The sequence below is a fragment of the Carassius auratus genome, unplaced genomic scaffold, assembly GCF_003368295.1.
Source record: "Carassius auratus strain Wakin unplaced genomic scaffold, ASM336829v1 scaf_tig00036604, whole genome shotgun sequence".
Lineage (NCBI taxonomy): Eukaryota > Metazoa > Chordata > Actinopteri > Cypriniformes > Cyprinidae > Carassius > Carassius auratus.
This window is the reverse complement of record NW_020526318.1, coordinates 37501-50044: the sequence shown is the minus strand read 5'-3', so window position 1 is coordinate 50044 and position 12544 is coordinate 37501. Positions and strand designations below refer to the sequence as shown.

General features: G+C 36.2%; 1 protein-coding gene across 1 annotated transcript in view; it reads right to left on the bottom strand.

Moving 5' to 3' along the window:
* The window catches only part of LOC113082607 (spectrin beta chain, non-erythrocytic 4-like), a 73248-nt gene that overhangs the window by 46178 nt on the left and 14526 nt on the right, over window positions 1-12544 (bottom strand). Inside the window, exons 2-10 of the mRNA XM_026254187.1 lie at window positions 11819-11986; window positions 10769-10920; window positions 9272-9445; window positions 6512-6603; window positions 5458-5538; window positions 5259-5374; window positions 5044-5156; window positions 4753-4940; window positions 3921-4038 (exon numbers count right to left, since the gene is read on the bottom strand). Coding sequence (XP_026109972.1) covers window positions 3921-4038; window positions 4753-4940; window positions 5044-5156; window positions 5259-5374; window positions 5458-5538; window positions 6512-6603; window positions 9272-9445; window positions 10769-10920; window positions 11819-11963 — 1179 coding nt within the window. The 5' untranslated portion in view covers window positions 11964-11986. The remainder of the gene's footprint in view (window positions 1-3920; window positions 4039-4752; window positions 4941-5043; window positions 5157-5258; window positions 5375-5457; window positions 5539-6511; window positions 6604-9271; window positions 9446-10768; window positions 10921-11818; window positions 11987-12544) is intronic.

Here is a 12544-nt window from a genome sequence, read left to right as displayed (position 1 = left end):
TCTTCAAGTTAGATGACAGCACAATACTAATACGTAATATTATGATACATACATTTGATTAATAATAATGTTTAGTATATTTTATAATGTTCTACTTGTTGACAATATCACAAATATTTATATATTAGTCATGTGAAACGTGAACGTTCACATCCTATCATTATACATACTAATCTAGCAATATTGTAGTATTTAAAACATACAATATTGCTAGACAAATGAATACCTTATAAAATCTTGTTACTTTTTTTATCCACCCAGCTTATTAAATATTTACTTTAAATGTATGCACTTATTGTTCAGCTCAGCTGTAAGCTTTAAGGTCCTGGACCTAACTTTATTTTTCTTTTATTGATGGTCAATTGGCAGCTAGTTATTGTTTACATTATCATGACAGTGTTTGTTGCTGCATAAAAGCTTTTGAATCGAAATAAAGACACAGTTGTGTTGAAATAAAGTTGAATTTGTGTTTTATATATTTTGGTTAAGTTTGTTTCCTATACCAGCTGTAAAAAATTGTCTAGTAAATCTGTTATTGATTTTAGTCTTATTTTAGTCGACTAAAATACCAAGCAATTTTAGTCGACTAAAATACCAAGCAATTTTAGTCGACTAAAATAAGACTAAAATTAAAACAAATCAGATGACTAAAACTTGACTAAAACTAAAAAGAATTATAGTCAAAAGACTAAGACTAAAACTAAATTAAAATTGCGTGTCAAAATTAACACTGCTCTGCAGTTTTTCTTCAAGCAGTGTTAACTCGTCTTCGTGGACGCAATGAGTCAACCAAAGGTAAGAGCCGTTTAACAGGTTTATCATGGGGGGACACTCATGAGAGGTATGTTAAGCAGCCTCTCTGCATGTTCTCTCTGTGATAGCCTGCGGCTAAAGTTCTGCGCTCAGAGTATACATTTTCTCTAGGTCGCCCTCATGTCTAACCCCCGCCGTACGTTTCTGCGGTTGCCGAGGCATGAGGCTGGTATATACCCTCACTCGAGCATGTTAAATCAGCAGATTTGCTTTACAAACGATTTGCCCACCGCAGCGAGTATGTTCTGGCAGACACATGCGGTTCTCTCCCTCCGAGCGGACAGGAGAAACGCACCTCCTCTTCCTAAAGTGAGCTGCTGAATGTGGTTACCAGCATGGTGGATAAACTATCCCTATCTAAACTTGACGACTTGTTTTTTAACTAGTTGTGCACCTACCTAGCCCCGTGAGCCGCTACCCTTCTTTACAGACCTCCACCAAGAGGCTTCAAGGTCCTGGAAGCAGCCATAATCAGCTCGCATCACAAACACCACGGGTTTCGCCACCATTGCTGACATGGCGGACTGCGGTTATACAACAATGCCACCGGTGGATGAACACTCTAGCCGAACTCGGCCGCGGACTGGAAGTCTCGCCCCCCTCTCGAAGGCGTCGAGTCGCGTCTATCTCTGCAAAATTTACTCCACTTATGGCAGTTCTTAATGAGACCGGAGGCTGTGAAAGAGCTGTGGCGGGCAACAGATTTGGTGCTAAGTCAGAGTATGTGAGCGGAGTGGAGTGGCAACAATTTCCCCTCCGCGCTCAGAGCATTTAATAATCACTCCGCTCCAGCTCAGCTCCGGGTTCACAATTTCCCGCTCCCGCTCCACTCCGCGCTCAGTGATATCAGAAACACCGCTCCGCCTTCGCTCCGTGGCTAAAGTATTTCAGTATGTTTGAAATGTTATGTTCATAACGTAGCCTATATTAAAATAAAAAATAAAATGAGGAGAGTTTCAAAGTGGTTTAGGCTATTGTGTGCAAACTTTTTTTTCCTACCACATGCCAAACTAATAACATGGATGTCAGCATTAATATAATTACTGTATTCTGCTGTGCAAATTTTGTTTGTGATGAAAATAACAGTATATTTTTATTTTATCTACAGATCAATGCATTGCTTACAGATTTCTGCTCATTCAAAATCAGATACAGATGAAGTAACACTGTAAGATTACATTTGTTTGAATGCATTATTGCAAAAGTGATTGCTTGTGAATGTGCTGTAACTGTTTAAATCATGCTTCGACCCGAAAATATTCAGTAAAAGGAACAGACAAACTTCTTGAGAACTAATCTATAACTTCCCGCTCGGCTATTGTCGTCATTGTAACCTTCTGATTTGAGAGATCCATCTGTATCAAGCTATAGTTAAATATGTTTAACGTGAATACTTGTTAAATATGCAGTTATATTACGGGCCGTTGGCATGAATTGTACTCGTGATGGAGCGGTGGTGGAGCGCTCTTGGAGTGAGTGAAAACCACAACGCTCCGACTTTTAAAAAATCCGCTCCTCGCTCCTGTCAAAATCACACCGCTCCACTCCACGCTCCGCTCCCACTCCGCTCCGCTCACATACTCTGGTGCTAAGTGCTACCAAACACAATGCTTCCTTGCCGCGGAAATCTTCCCATGGTTGTAAACCAAGGAAATTGCAGTGCTGTGGTGGGAGATGTCGCTGGGAAAGGGGCTGTAGAAGTACACCCCTTGCACTCAGGACGAGCAAAATCAAGATGTTAACGGCAAAGTCTATTCTGTCTCAGATTCAGCCAAACAACTGGTTTTTGTCACGATCGATCTGAAGGATGCATATTTTAATATTCAAATCATCAAGAGACATAGGGAGTTCCTCACATTCGCTTTAGAAGGCAAAGCGTATCAATACCTTGTTCTTCCCTTTGGCTTAGCCTAGACTTTCTCTCCTGCGTGTTCAGTCTTTCATGTCATGTCTGCGCCATTCCAAAGCAGGTAGCGCAATGACGGTTAGTTTGTGCCTCAGATTTTGGGTCTAATGGCAGCGGCATCCCCTGTAATCCATCTGGGCTTGCTTTCACATGCGCCCATTTCAGTGGTGGACGAAAAGCCAAAATATTTCAACCTGTTGTTTTCCTCATCTATGATTTCGGTGACACGGAGGTGTGTTATGTCAATAAAACCGTGGATGTCAGCCAAATTCCTTTAAACTGGAGTTCGGCTGGGGATTTGTGCTTCCCGAGAGACTGTCACGACAGACGCGTCTTTGACCGGTTGGGGAACTGTCTGTCAAGGATGCCCAGCCCACGGAGTATGGACGCCGACACAACGTGGCTGGTATATAAACAGGTTGGATTTGCTTCCAGTTTTTCTAGCTCTCCAATATTTCTCGAATCTGCTGAACGGACGTCATGTACTAGTCAGATCAGACAACATAGTGGTTGTGTCGTATCTGATTCATCAAGGAAGATTACACTCTCGCCCCCTGTGTAGGTTGGCGAGGAATATTCTTCTTTGGTCTCAGAATAGATTTATGTCGATCCGAGTGGTTCATGTCCCCGGGCACTTAAACTTTGGAGCGGATTTGCTCTCCAAACAGAGCCTGGAGCAAGGGGAATGGAGGTTGCACCCCCAAACGGTGAACCTTATATGGCGAGTATTTGGAGAAGCAAGAGTGGCAAGGCATGACTACGCATTGCCTGCTGTGGTTCTCCCTATGCCCTCCAACGCCCCTAGGAATGGATGCGTTAGTTCACGATTGGGCCAGGACCAGCTCATATGCTTTTCCTCCAATTCGACATCGAAAACAGTTATTATTATATATTGCAAACATTCACAATATTACTGTTTTAATCCAAAATTGAGGCTTTTACATAATACAAATTATTCTCAAATATTACAAACATTATTAAATATTCCATAACTTTTGACTGGTAGTGTATGTTTCTTCTATAGGTCATCAATAGTTAGTATTTCATTCAAATGACATGACATTACATTTATACTTCAATACTGTCAAAAAAAAAAAGCTAAGTATTTTCTTAAAGGTAATCTGCCCAGTTCTAGTTATACAAAAATACAAAATTTGAAACTGTAACTAGTCAAGAACCATAATAACTAAAGTGTGCACACCTTATTGATGTCTGAGATTAGTTTCCCGTCATGAGGCACATATGGCTTCTGATTGTTAGCTCTGAGCTTACTTTGGATTGTGAAAAGCAGCACCTCCAGGTTGCCTTTCTCCTGGAATCTGTTAAAAACAATCCATGAACATTTAAAATATATTCACGTGGGCTTTAGTATGTTAGTATCAACACAAAAACTAAAGTGTACTTTAAAGCACATCAAAAGATTATTAAATCACACTCTTGCACTCTTAACAAGTCTATTTAAAGAGACAATTACAATTCTGTCACTTATTTATCTATTTAAATATATCTATTTTTTCATATTTTATTAATTTCTGTCTTCTGTTAAAAACAAAAGAAGATACTTTAAAGAATTTTGGAAACCAAATAGTTGCTGGTAACCATGGACTTCTATAATATGGGGAAAAATATGGAAGTCAGTGGTTACCAGCAACTATTTGGTTTCCAAAATTCTTTAAAGTATCGTTTTTTGTGTTTAACTTAAACAATGACAGAATTTTTGGGTGAACTATCCCTTTAAGTGTGCTAAGAAAATGTCATGAAAGTGTTTTCTCTTTAATTAAGGTCCCTTTATTTCATTAATATTATCTGCAAGCACATTTGTTTTTAAATATACTTTTAAGATTCGAAGTACAATACAAGTGCACATTCAATATAACTAAGCGCACCTCTTTTTCACAAGGGCAGGAACACATTTGACCAACAATACTTTGACTAGTACCCTTAAATCGTAGAGTAAGAAAGTGTTGAAAGAACCAGATGATTCACAGTTATAGTTTAGATATTTTTAGGCAGTTTGGTTTCTTTTCTCTTACTTGATAGGCTTCTCAATGGTGCAGTAGGTTGTAAAGGCTTGAAGCTGTTGCTGAACACCCGATAGCGAGTTTGCAAACTTCTGGTTACTAATGATGCTCATGGTTCTCTCAATCCACTCTAACAGGTCAGACGCTAAAGCCTCGTAGCGGAGAACGATCTTCTCAGCTTCTATAGCATTGTCCAGCACCTAGAAAGAGACAAAAGAGAGGGGAAGCATGCATCTGATAACACACTCGAGTTCATTTAACAGAGATTTAGCGCTATCAAACGTGCACAAAAACACTTCCTACCTTTCCAATTCTCTTCCCTTCTACAATAAGTGCCTTCATTTTGGAGAAATAATGATAGTAGGAAACTACATAAGTGATGATGGACTTCTCATCCGGATTTTCTGTGTTTACATCTTGGTGGGAGAAAATGGTTATTGTTTTGAGTGATTATTCATGCATTGAAAGGTTCACATCGTGTTGAATGTATACAAGGAGAGTAAAATGCTGTTCGTTACCCTCAGGGTCTAGTAGTTTAGTGAGTCCGAGACTCTGTTCAGCTGTGTTAAAGGCTTGCTGGAGGTTGTGTGTTGCATTGGATCTGGTCAGCTTGTGGAATTCAATTAAATCCGGCCTGTAAAACACACAAGCATAACAGCCTCTATCAGTGATGTGAATGGAAGGAAGCCTATGATGTGTGTCTGTCTGACCTCTGACCTGTGCCTGTGAATAAGAGCATTGAAAGCCAGGCCGTCCCTCCAGCAGGTGGTGAAGTTGTGAATGTTGACCTCTGGATACCTGGGGCAAAACACATGCAATGCCATAGCATAGTGAAGGATGCACTGGAAGATCATGTGTATATCTATTAAGGCCTAAAAGAAAACATACACTGCTGAACACTATCAAACTTTTGGAATAATTGTTAAAAAAAAAAATGTTTCTGAAACAAGTCTCTTATGCTCACCATGGCTGGATTTATTTGATCAAAAACAGTAATATTGTGAAATATTATATTTAAAAAAAAGTCATTTATTGCTATGATGACAAAGCTGATTTTCAGCATCCTTACTGAAGTCTTCAGTGTCACGTGATCCTTCAGAAATCATTCTACTATGCTGTTCAAGAAACATTTATTATTGTTATCACGAATATTGTAATATTTTTGTGTAACCTGTGATACACTACCAATCAAAAGTCTGGGAAAAAATAAGATATAAAAAGAAGCGACGATGCGTGAAATTAATCAAAAGTAACAGTTAAGAAATTTATAATATTATATAATATTTAGATTTCAAACGGAAATGTCCTGTTCTTTTAAACTTTCTCATCATCAAAAAACAAAACAAAAATCACAAAAATATTAAACAGCACTTTTTTCCACACTCATAATCATAAGAACCATTATTGATAAATCAGCAACAATGATAATTAAACATATTAGAATGATTTCTGAAGGATCATGTGACACTGATAGCTGTTGAAATACAGCTTTACCATCACAGGAATAAATAACATTTTAAAATATATTCAAACAGAAACAGTTATTTCAAATTATAATATTATATTAAAATATTACTGTTTTTCTGTATTTTGAACAAATAAATGCACCTTTGCTGAGCATAAGACTTATTTTAAAAACATTGGAATACCTTAATTATTCCAAATGATTATTTTGACCAGTATTGTATGTATATATAATTATATATATATGATTGTTTTGGGGTTGGTTATGGTTAGGTAGTTGTGGGATATATATATATGTAGATGTTACCCTGCTGTTTTCATCTGACACCACAGAAGAAGAGCATCTTTAGCGGAGCGTGTCTCTCTGTTGTCCTCCGTCTCAATCTTAATCCCCTGGATCTGTCAGAAATGAGAAACACCAATAAAAAGTTAATGCAAACTGAATCCACGGACATTAAATGATTGTGAGCTTTTATAAATTCTGCTTAAAACGCTGGGCATGTCTAGCAATACGGTATTATCTTTGAATATTGAGTATTTAATGTGATTGCATTAGCCTATCTGTGCTTTACTAACTGGCCTGTTCTCTCATTAGACAATATATACATTAATTTTATCATTTTGATAAATAATAATGAGTGCCACAAGGACATACTCCTCGTGCCTCATTATAGTGTGGTATATGTTAACCAAACACACACACACACACACACAAACAGCGTCCCAAGATTATTCGTCATATTGAATTTCTCGCATCATGCAGTCAATACATGATTGATATCTACAACCTCAAATAACAGCACTGCAAAAAAATCTATATTTTTGTCTTGTTTTCCAGTAAAAAAATCCTTAAAACAAGGTACATTTTCTTGAGAAGTAACATTAAGTTAGATAGGAAGACTTTTCCTCACAGAATAGATCTTGAATTACAGTATGTTGATACATTATATTATCCAGCTGTGTGAGACTGCTTTTATTGCTTTAAGCACAGATTTGACAAAGGCTTAAAACAAGAGTAGCAAAATTCTACAAAGGAAAGAAAGGAAATGTAACAAGATTTATAATGAATGACACATAACAAGAGAAAGCAACTATACAGTTGTGACGTATAGTTCTACATCTGTAACGTTTCTGGTCCACGTGATTCTGAAGCTTGCATGTTTGTTTTGCCTCGCTGCTTTCTCCCTCTCTCTCTCTCTCTCTCTCTTTCTCTCTCTCTCTCTCTCTCTCTTCAGATGCTGCAGTGCTTGGCCTTACCTGCTGACTGGGCAGAGTGAACTCCAACAGAGATGGGAAGATAAATAGGGGAGTGGAGAGATATTCCGGCATATATGGAGACAGGATATAAAGAGGAATATGGAGGCGAGAGAATGAATGAGAGAGAGAGAGAGAGAGAGAGAGAGAGGGGAAGAGGAAGAATCACGAGAGGACGAGAGGTGAAAGACAGCCCCACCCTGTGATCTCTACGGCACGCTCGTGGATCGAGTGACACAGCGTCCACAATCACCACAGCATCAGCTTACTGGGCTGCAGTCAGACGGCATTCTGGGTAACCTGCCACTGCTTTACTGACGGAGCCAAGAGATGACAGGCAATACACACCAGGAGCTGCTCTGCGCTTTCTAGTTACATGAACAGAGCGAGAAAATAAGAATTGGCTTCCCTCCAGAGAGTATCATACTTCAAAAAAGCACCATCCCACACGACACCATTTCATTTTATCTAAAAATGAAGGTTAGATAGAATAAACAAACAAAAAATGACCTACACTTAACACGTACTGTTGTCTTCGTGGTTTCTTTAATAGCCACATTTTCAGCCCGTGTGAAAAGAAGTACACTTTAGCACAGTACTTATCTAAAAAAGAATATTAAGAAGTAATATATATATGTATATATATATATATATATATATATATATATATATATATATATATATATATAACATAGAACATATATTACAGTAATATAATACATATACAAAATATATATTTGATAACTGTTTTAAGAAAAGGCTCACCTTTTTAACACTGTCTTGTCACTGAGTGTATTTATATTTATATTACTTATTACTTTATTGTTTTTATTGCTGTGAATTTTGTAGAGCTTTGAGTTTAAAAGTTCAATATAAATAAAATGCATTATTATTATTATTAATAACAATATATTGTTATATTGTATATACAGTATTATACTATTATTCTAATGTAAAATTAAATAACACTTCACTTACAATTATAATCAAGTACTTTACATGTAGTTTAGTAGGTTATTAAAAAACTAAATAAGTGTACTTCTTTAAAGCATTACAAAAGATTATTAAAAGATGATTTCAAATGTACTTTTTTTAAGTGCACTTAAGTGTGTCAAGGATCGTGAAAGTTTTCTCTCTTTAAGTGCACTTAAGTGGCTTTTTTATTTCATTAACATTACATTTTTGGCAAGTAAAGTTTAAAAAATATATATTTTTAACACTTCAAGTAAACATTTGATACAAGTAAGGGCACTCTTTTTCACAGAGTAGTCTTAAGTTGAAAACTTGGCAGAGTAAATGAATAGTTCAACCAAAATTTTTTATTCTGTTTATAAAATTCATTATCAAAATGCTATTTCAAACCACAAAAATAGAGCTTTAGCACACTTCCCAAGCTGCTCTTCTTCACAATGACATACAAATCAAGCAGGTGCTTGTGAGCAACCTACAGAAATTAAAAACGAGCAATCTGTCACCCTGTGGTCTTGTGGACTTTACAGTCATATGCATACTGTGGTCATTGTGTGTACACATGAACTGAGCCATTTAGGACAGAGCCTTTGAGAGCCTACAGAATGTAATGTAGGTATTGACAATCGGCCATAGAGACACACAGGCACCACACAGACAGTGATCACACACTCAGCAGGGTCCAAACATGGCCACTTCTTTACAGATTAGACTGCCTCAGATCACATCCATCCATTGCTAGTAAATTATAGCATAGAGATCAGCACACACAGCTTTCTCTTAACATCAGACGAGGCCCTCACAAAGTGCCAAAGCAGTCTGAAGAAGTCCAAGCACCTCTCACCTGGAAGCGGAGGATGATGGTCCAGATGAGGCCGAGAGTGAGGCGGTGGTTCCCATCAACGATATCATGAGAACCAACATTTTCTAAATGAACCCTCTGTTCTTTGAGGAACTGAAGAGCCTTATCCACGTTCTCCAGACAGTGAATCCTCATCCTGCCTCTCGTGGGCCGAGGCTTGAAACAAAAACATATTAAAACACTTGGGCTCGAAACTTCCTGTATTCATCCTTTGAAAGACAATTAATAAAGTAGAGCATGGAAGCTGAATCAAGGCTATTGGCACTAATTAAAAAACTAAAACTATTACGAGTAAACATTTCTGTTAAATGAATAAAAGCTGAAATAAAATACAATAGAAATATTTGATGAAAAACTTAACCTGTTAAATGTCACGCCGTCCCGTATACGGGACGCCTACGTTGACTATACTATATTACAATCAAATCTAATCTAATCTTGACAAACTGTATATCGTTGGAAAGGTCTAAGACTCCCAAATATATATTTTACCAATATTTTTTGTTAAAAATTATGTAGGAAAAGTTATAGATTAATTTATGACAAGAGTGCACCCTCAGAAATCTACATTACAAAAGGAGCTTTGACCTTTGTTTAAAAAAAAGACTTCCTCGTTGCCTTTTTCTCTATCACATTTTAGAAATCATCAGAAGTTATATATCACTTGAAAACATAAAATCTCAAAATTCATCCTTTAAAACCCATTTTAAAATCAGACATTGCATTACCATGTAAATGGAACATCAAAATCATGTTACAAAATGTTTTCAGTCATGAATTATAAAAATTTAGGTTTGTATCATGCACATTCAAGTCTATCTTCAAAAACGTGAGTGACAGTTAACAGGTTAAACAAAATCAAGATATGCTGCCATGAAAACTAAATGAAATCTGTTATATAAAAACATTTAAAAGTCAATTAAAAATAATAACAATAATCATAAATAATAGTAAACAATATTAAAATAACACTGGGCTGAATCAAATCTTAGTTCAAGATATCAAGTGAAATGTATTTATTTTTTTATTTATGGAGTGTCAACATAGTGTTTAATATTTTTAAGATGCTGCTGTGTGTTGCTTGGTATCTGGATGGTTGTTTAGTGGTCAAGCAGGCAAAAATATTAGCCAAATTCCTATAGAAAAGGGAGAGCAAACCTCTCCTCATAGAGTACACTATCATTCATTTGAATTGGGCTCAACCAAAATAGAACAGCGAAATACAACTGATACTAGCAAGCAACGCTAATAATTAATGATGCACTGTAATTCTGTCTGGCAAAAATATTTTAACAAAATAAAGTAAAATAAAATAGTTTTGGTTTTAGCTTTGGAAGGCAAAAATTATGGACCGAAACTGTTCTCCATAATGCAATATAAGCTGCTTTGGAAAAAAGCATCTGGCAAATGCATGAATGTTAAAGCTTTGGATGGAAAAAGGTTGTTCAGCTGGTGTTTTCTGAGGAGACGAGCGCTCACCAGCAGCTCTCCTGACAGCACCTCCAGCAGTCTGATGAGCATGTATCCATCTCTCAGGTCATTATACAGGTCAGAGATACGGCAGGACACACGGGACAAGTGAGAGTTTACCCACTTAGTAAAGGTTTTCTTCTGGACTGCGTCCCTCTCATCTGGTAGAATGAGAGAGGCAAATAAAGGACACACAATATCGGTACAATATCGGTTATCACATATATTCTTTATTTACCAGTCAACATTATATATTTAACAGTATATGCTAATTTATCATATGCTTTTACATTTAGATTATCTGTCGTGGTCTTGTTTAATGTTAATCTAAAAAAAAAAACACCAGCTTAATAATGCTGTTAAATGTAATCTTTAGCAAATCTCAGAATTAATATTTATTTTGCATGCTGTACATTATAATGTTGATTTGCCTAAATCCATTAAACACTTGTTTTTAATTTTATTGTTTTATTTGTGACAACGTGTTACAGAATTTTTATGTTAATCATTTATTGTTTCTTATCCATAACAAGAATATGGTGGAAGAATATTGTACTATTATTATATACACTACCGTTCAAGTTTGGGATCGGTTTTCTAACATTTTTATATCTCTTATGCTCACAGAGAACGCATTCAAATCAAAAATATGGTAAATATATATATATATATATTACACTTTAAAATAAGTGTTTTCTATTTTAATATATTTTAAAATGTAATTTATTCCTGTGATCCAAAGCTGAATTTTCAGCATCATCACTTTTCAGTGTCACATGGTCCTTCTCATTATTGTCAGAGATGAAAGCAATTTTATCTGATTAATATTTTTGTGGAAACCAAGATATATTCTTTCAGGCTTTTTTGATCAATACAAAGAACAGCTTTTGTAAAATAAATGTCATTTTTGAGCAGTTTAGTCCATCGTTGCTGAATAGAAATATTAATTTCTTTAACAAAAATACTAAAACTACTTGACCTCAAACTTCTTAAAGTTATTGAAAACATATGCTCAAAATATAGACACACATCCACAGATCTAGCAGATCCTCTACTCACCTGCTAGTGCTTTAATGCGAGAGGACTCAAATAGTTTGGCACTGGTGGTCTCTGTTTCCCAGAATCCTGTGCTCGCAGGCCTGTTGTTGTTGTTGAGCTGTCTCTGGGCGTCAGCATTGTCCAGGTCTGTTGAGGCATTGGCCATCGCACCTGCTTCCTCAAGCAGCCCTAAATACAGTGCAGTAAAAGTCAGTTTCCACAGTACCCCCCAAACACATACCTAATATAATCCAAATCACTATTCAAAAAAAGGCACACAAACACAGACTTACTCAAACATTTACATGGAAATTCTGTCACCATTTAATCACCATCATGTCATTCCAAACCCTTAAGACTTTTCAACAAAGGTTCATTGGGGAAAACATGTGTTTGACAACATTTTTGCTAATATTACATTTCTTTTGCATATGTCAGACTTTCAAAGTGAATTATTTCTACAATTGTTTGACCTTTATTATTGAAGCTTACTCGTGATTCATGCTTCACAGGACTTGTACCTAAATGCTATCAATGCTGCACCAGGTGTGCTACCAAGCAAGCTTACTGTCAGAAACATCTGATATATGGAGCTGATTGTATAATGCAAACATCAAAATGTATTAGCTTACAAATCTTTTACAATATTTTTTTATTTATTTTTATACAAAAAAAATGTTGTTTTAGAAAACTTAGAAAGTTGTTTTTGAAGACGTTTTACTGCCTCTATTTAATCTGAAAACTGCT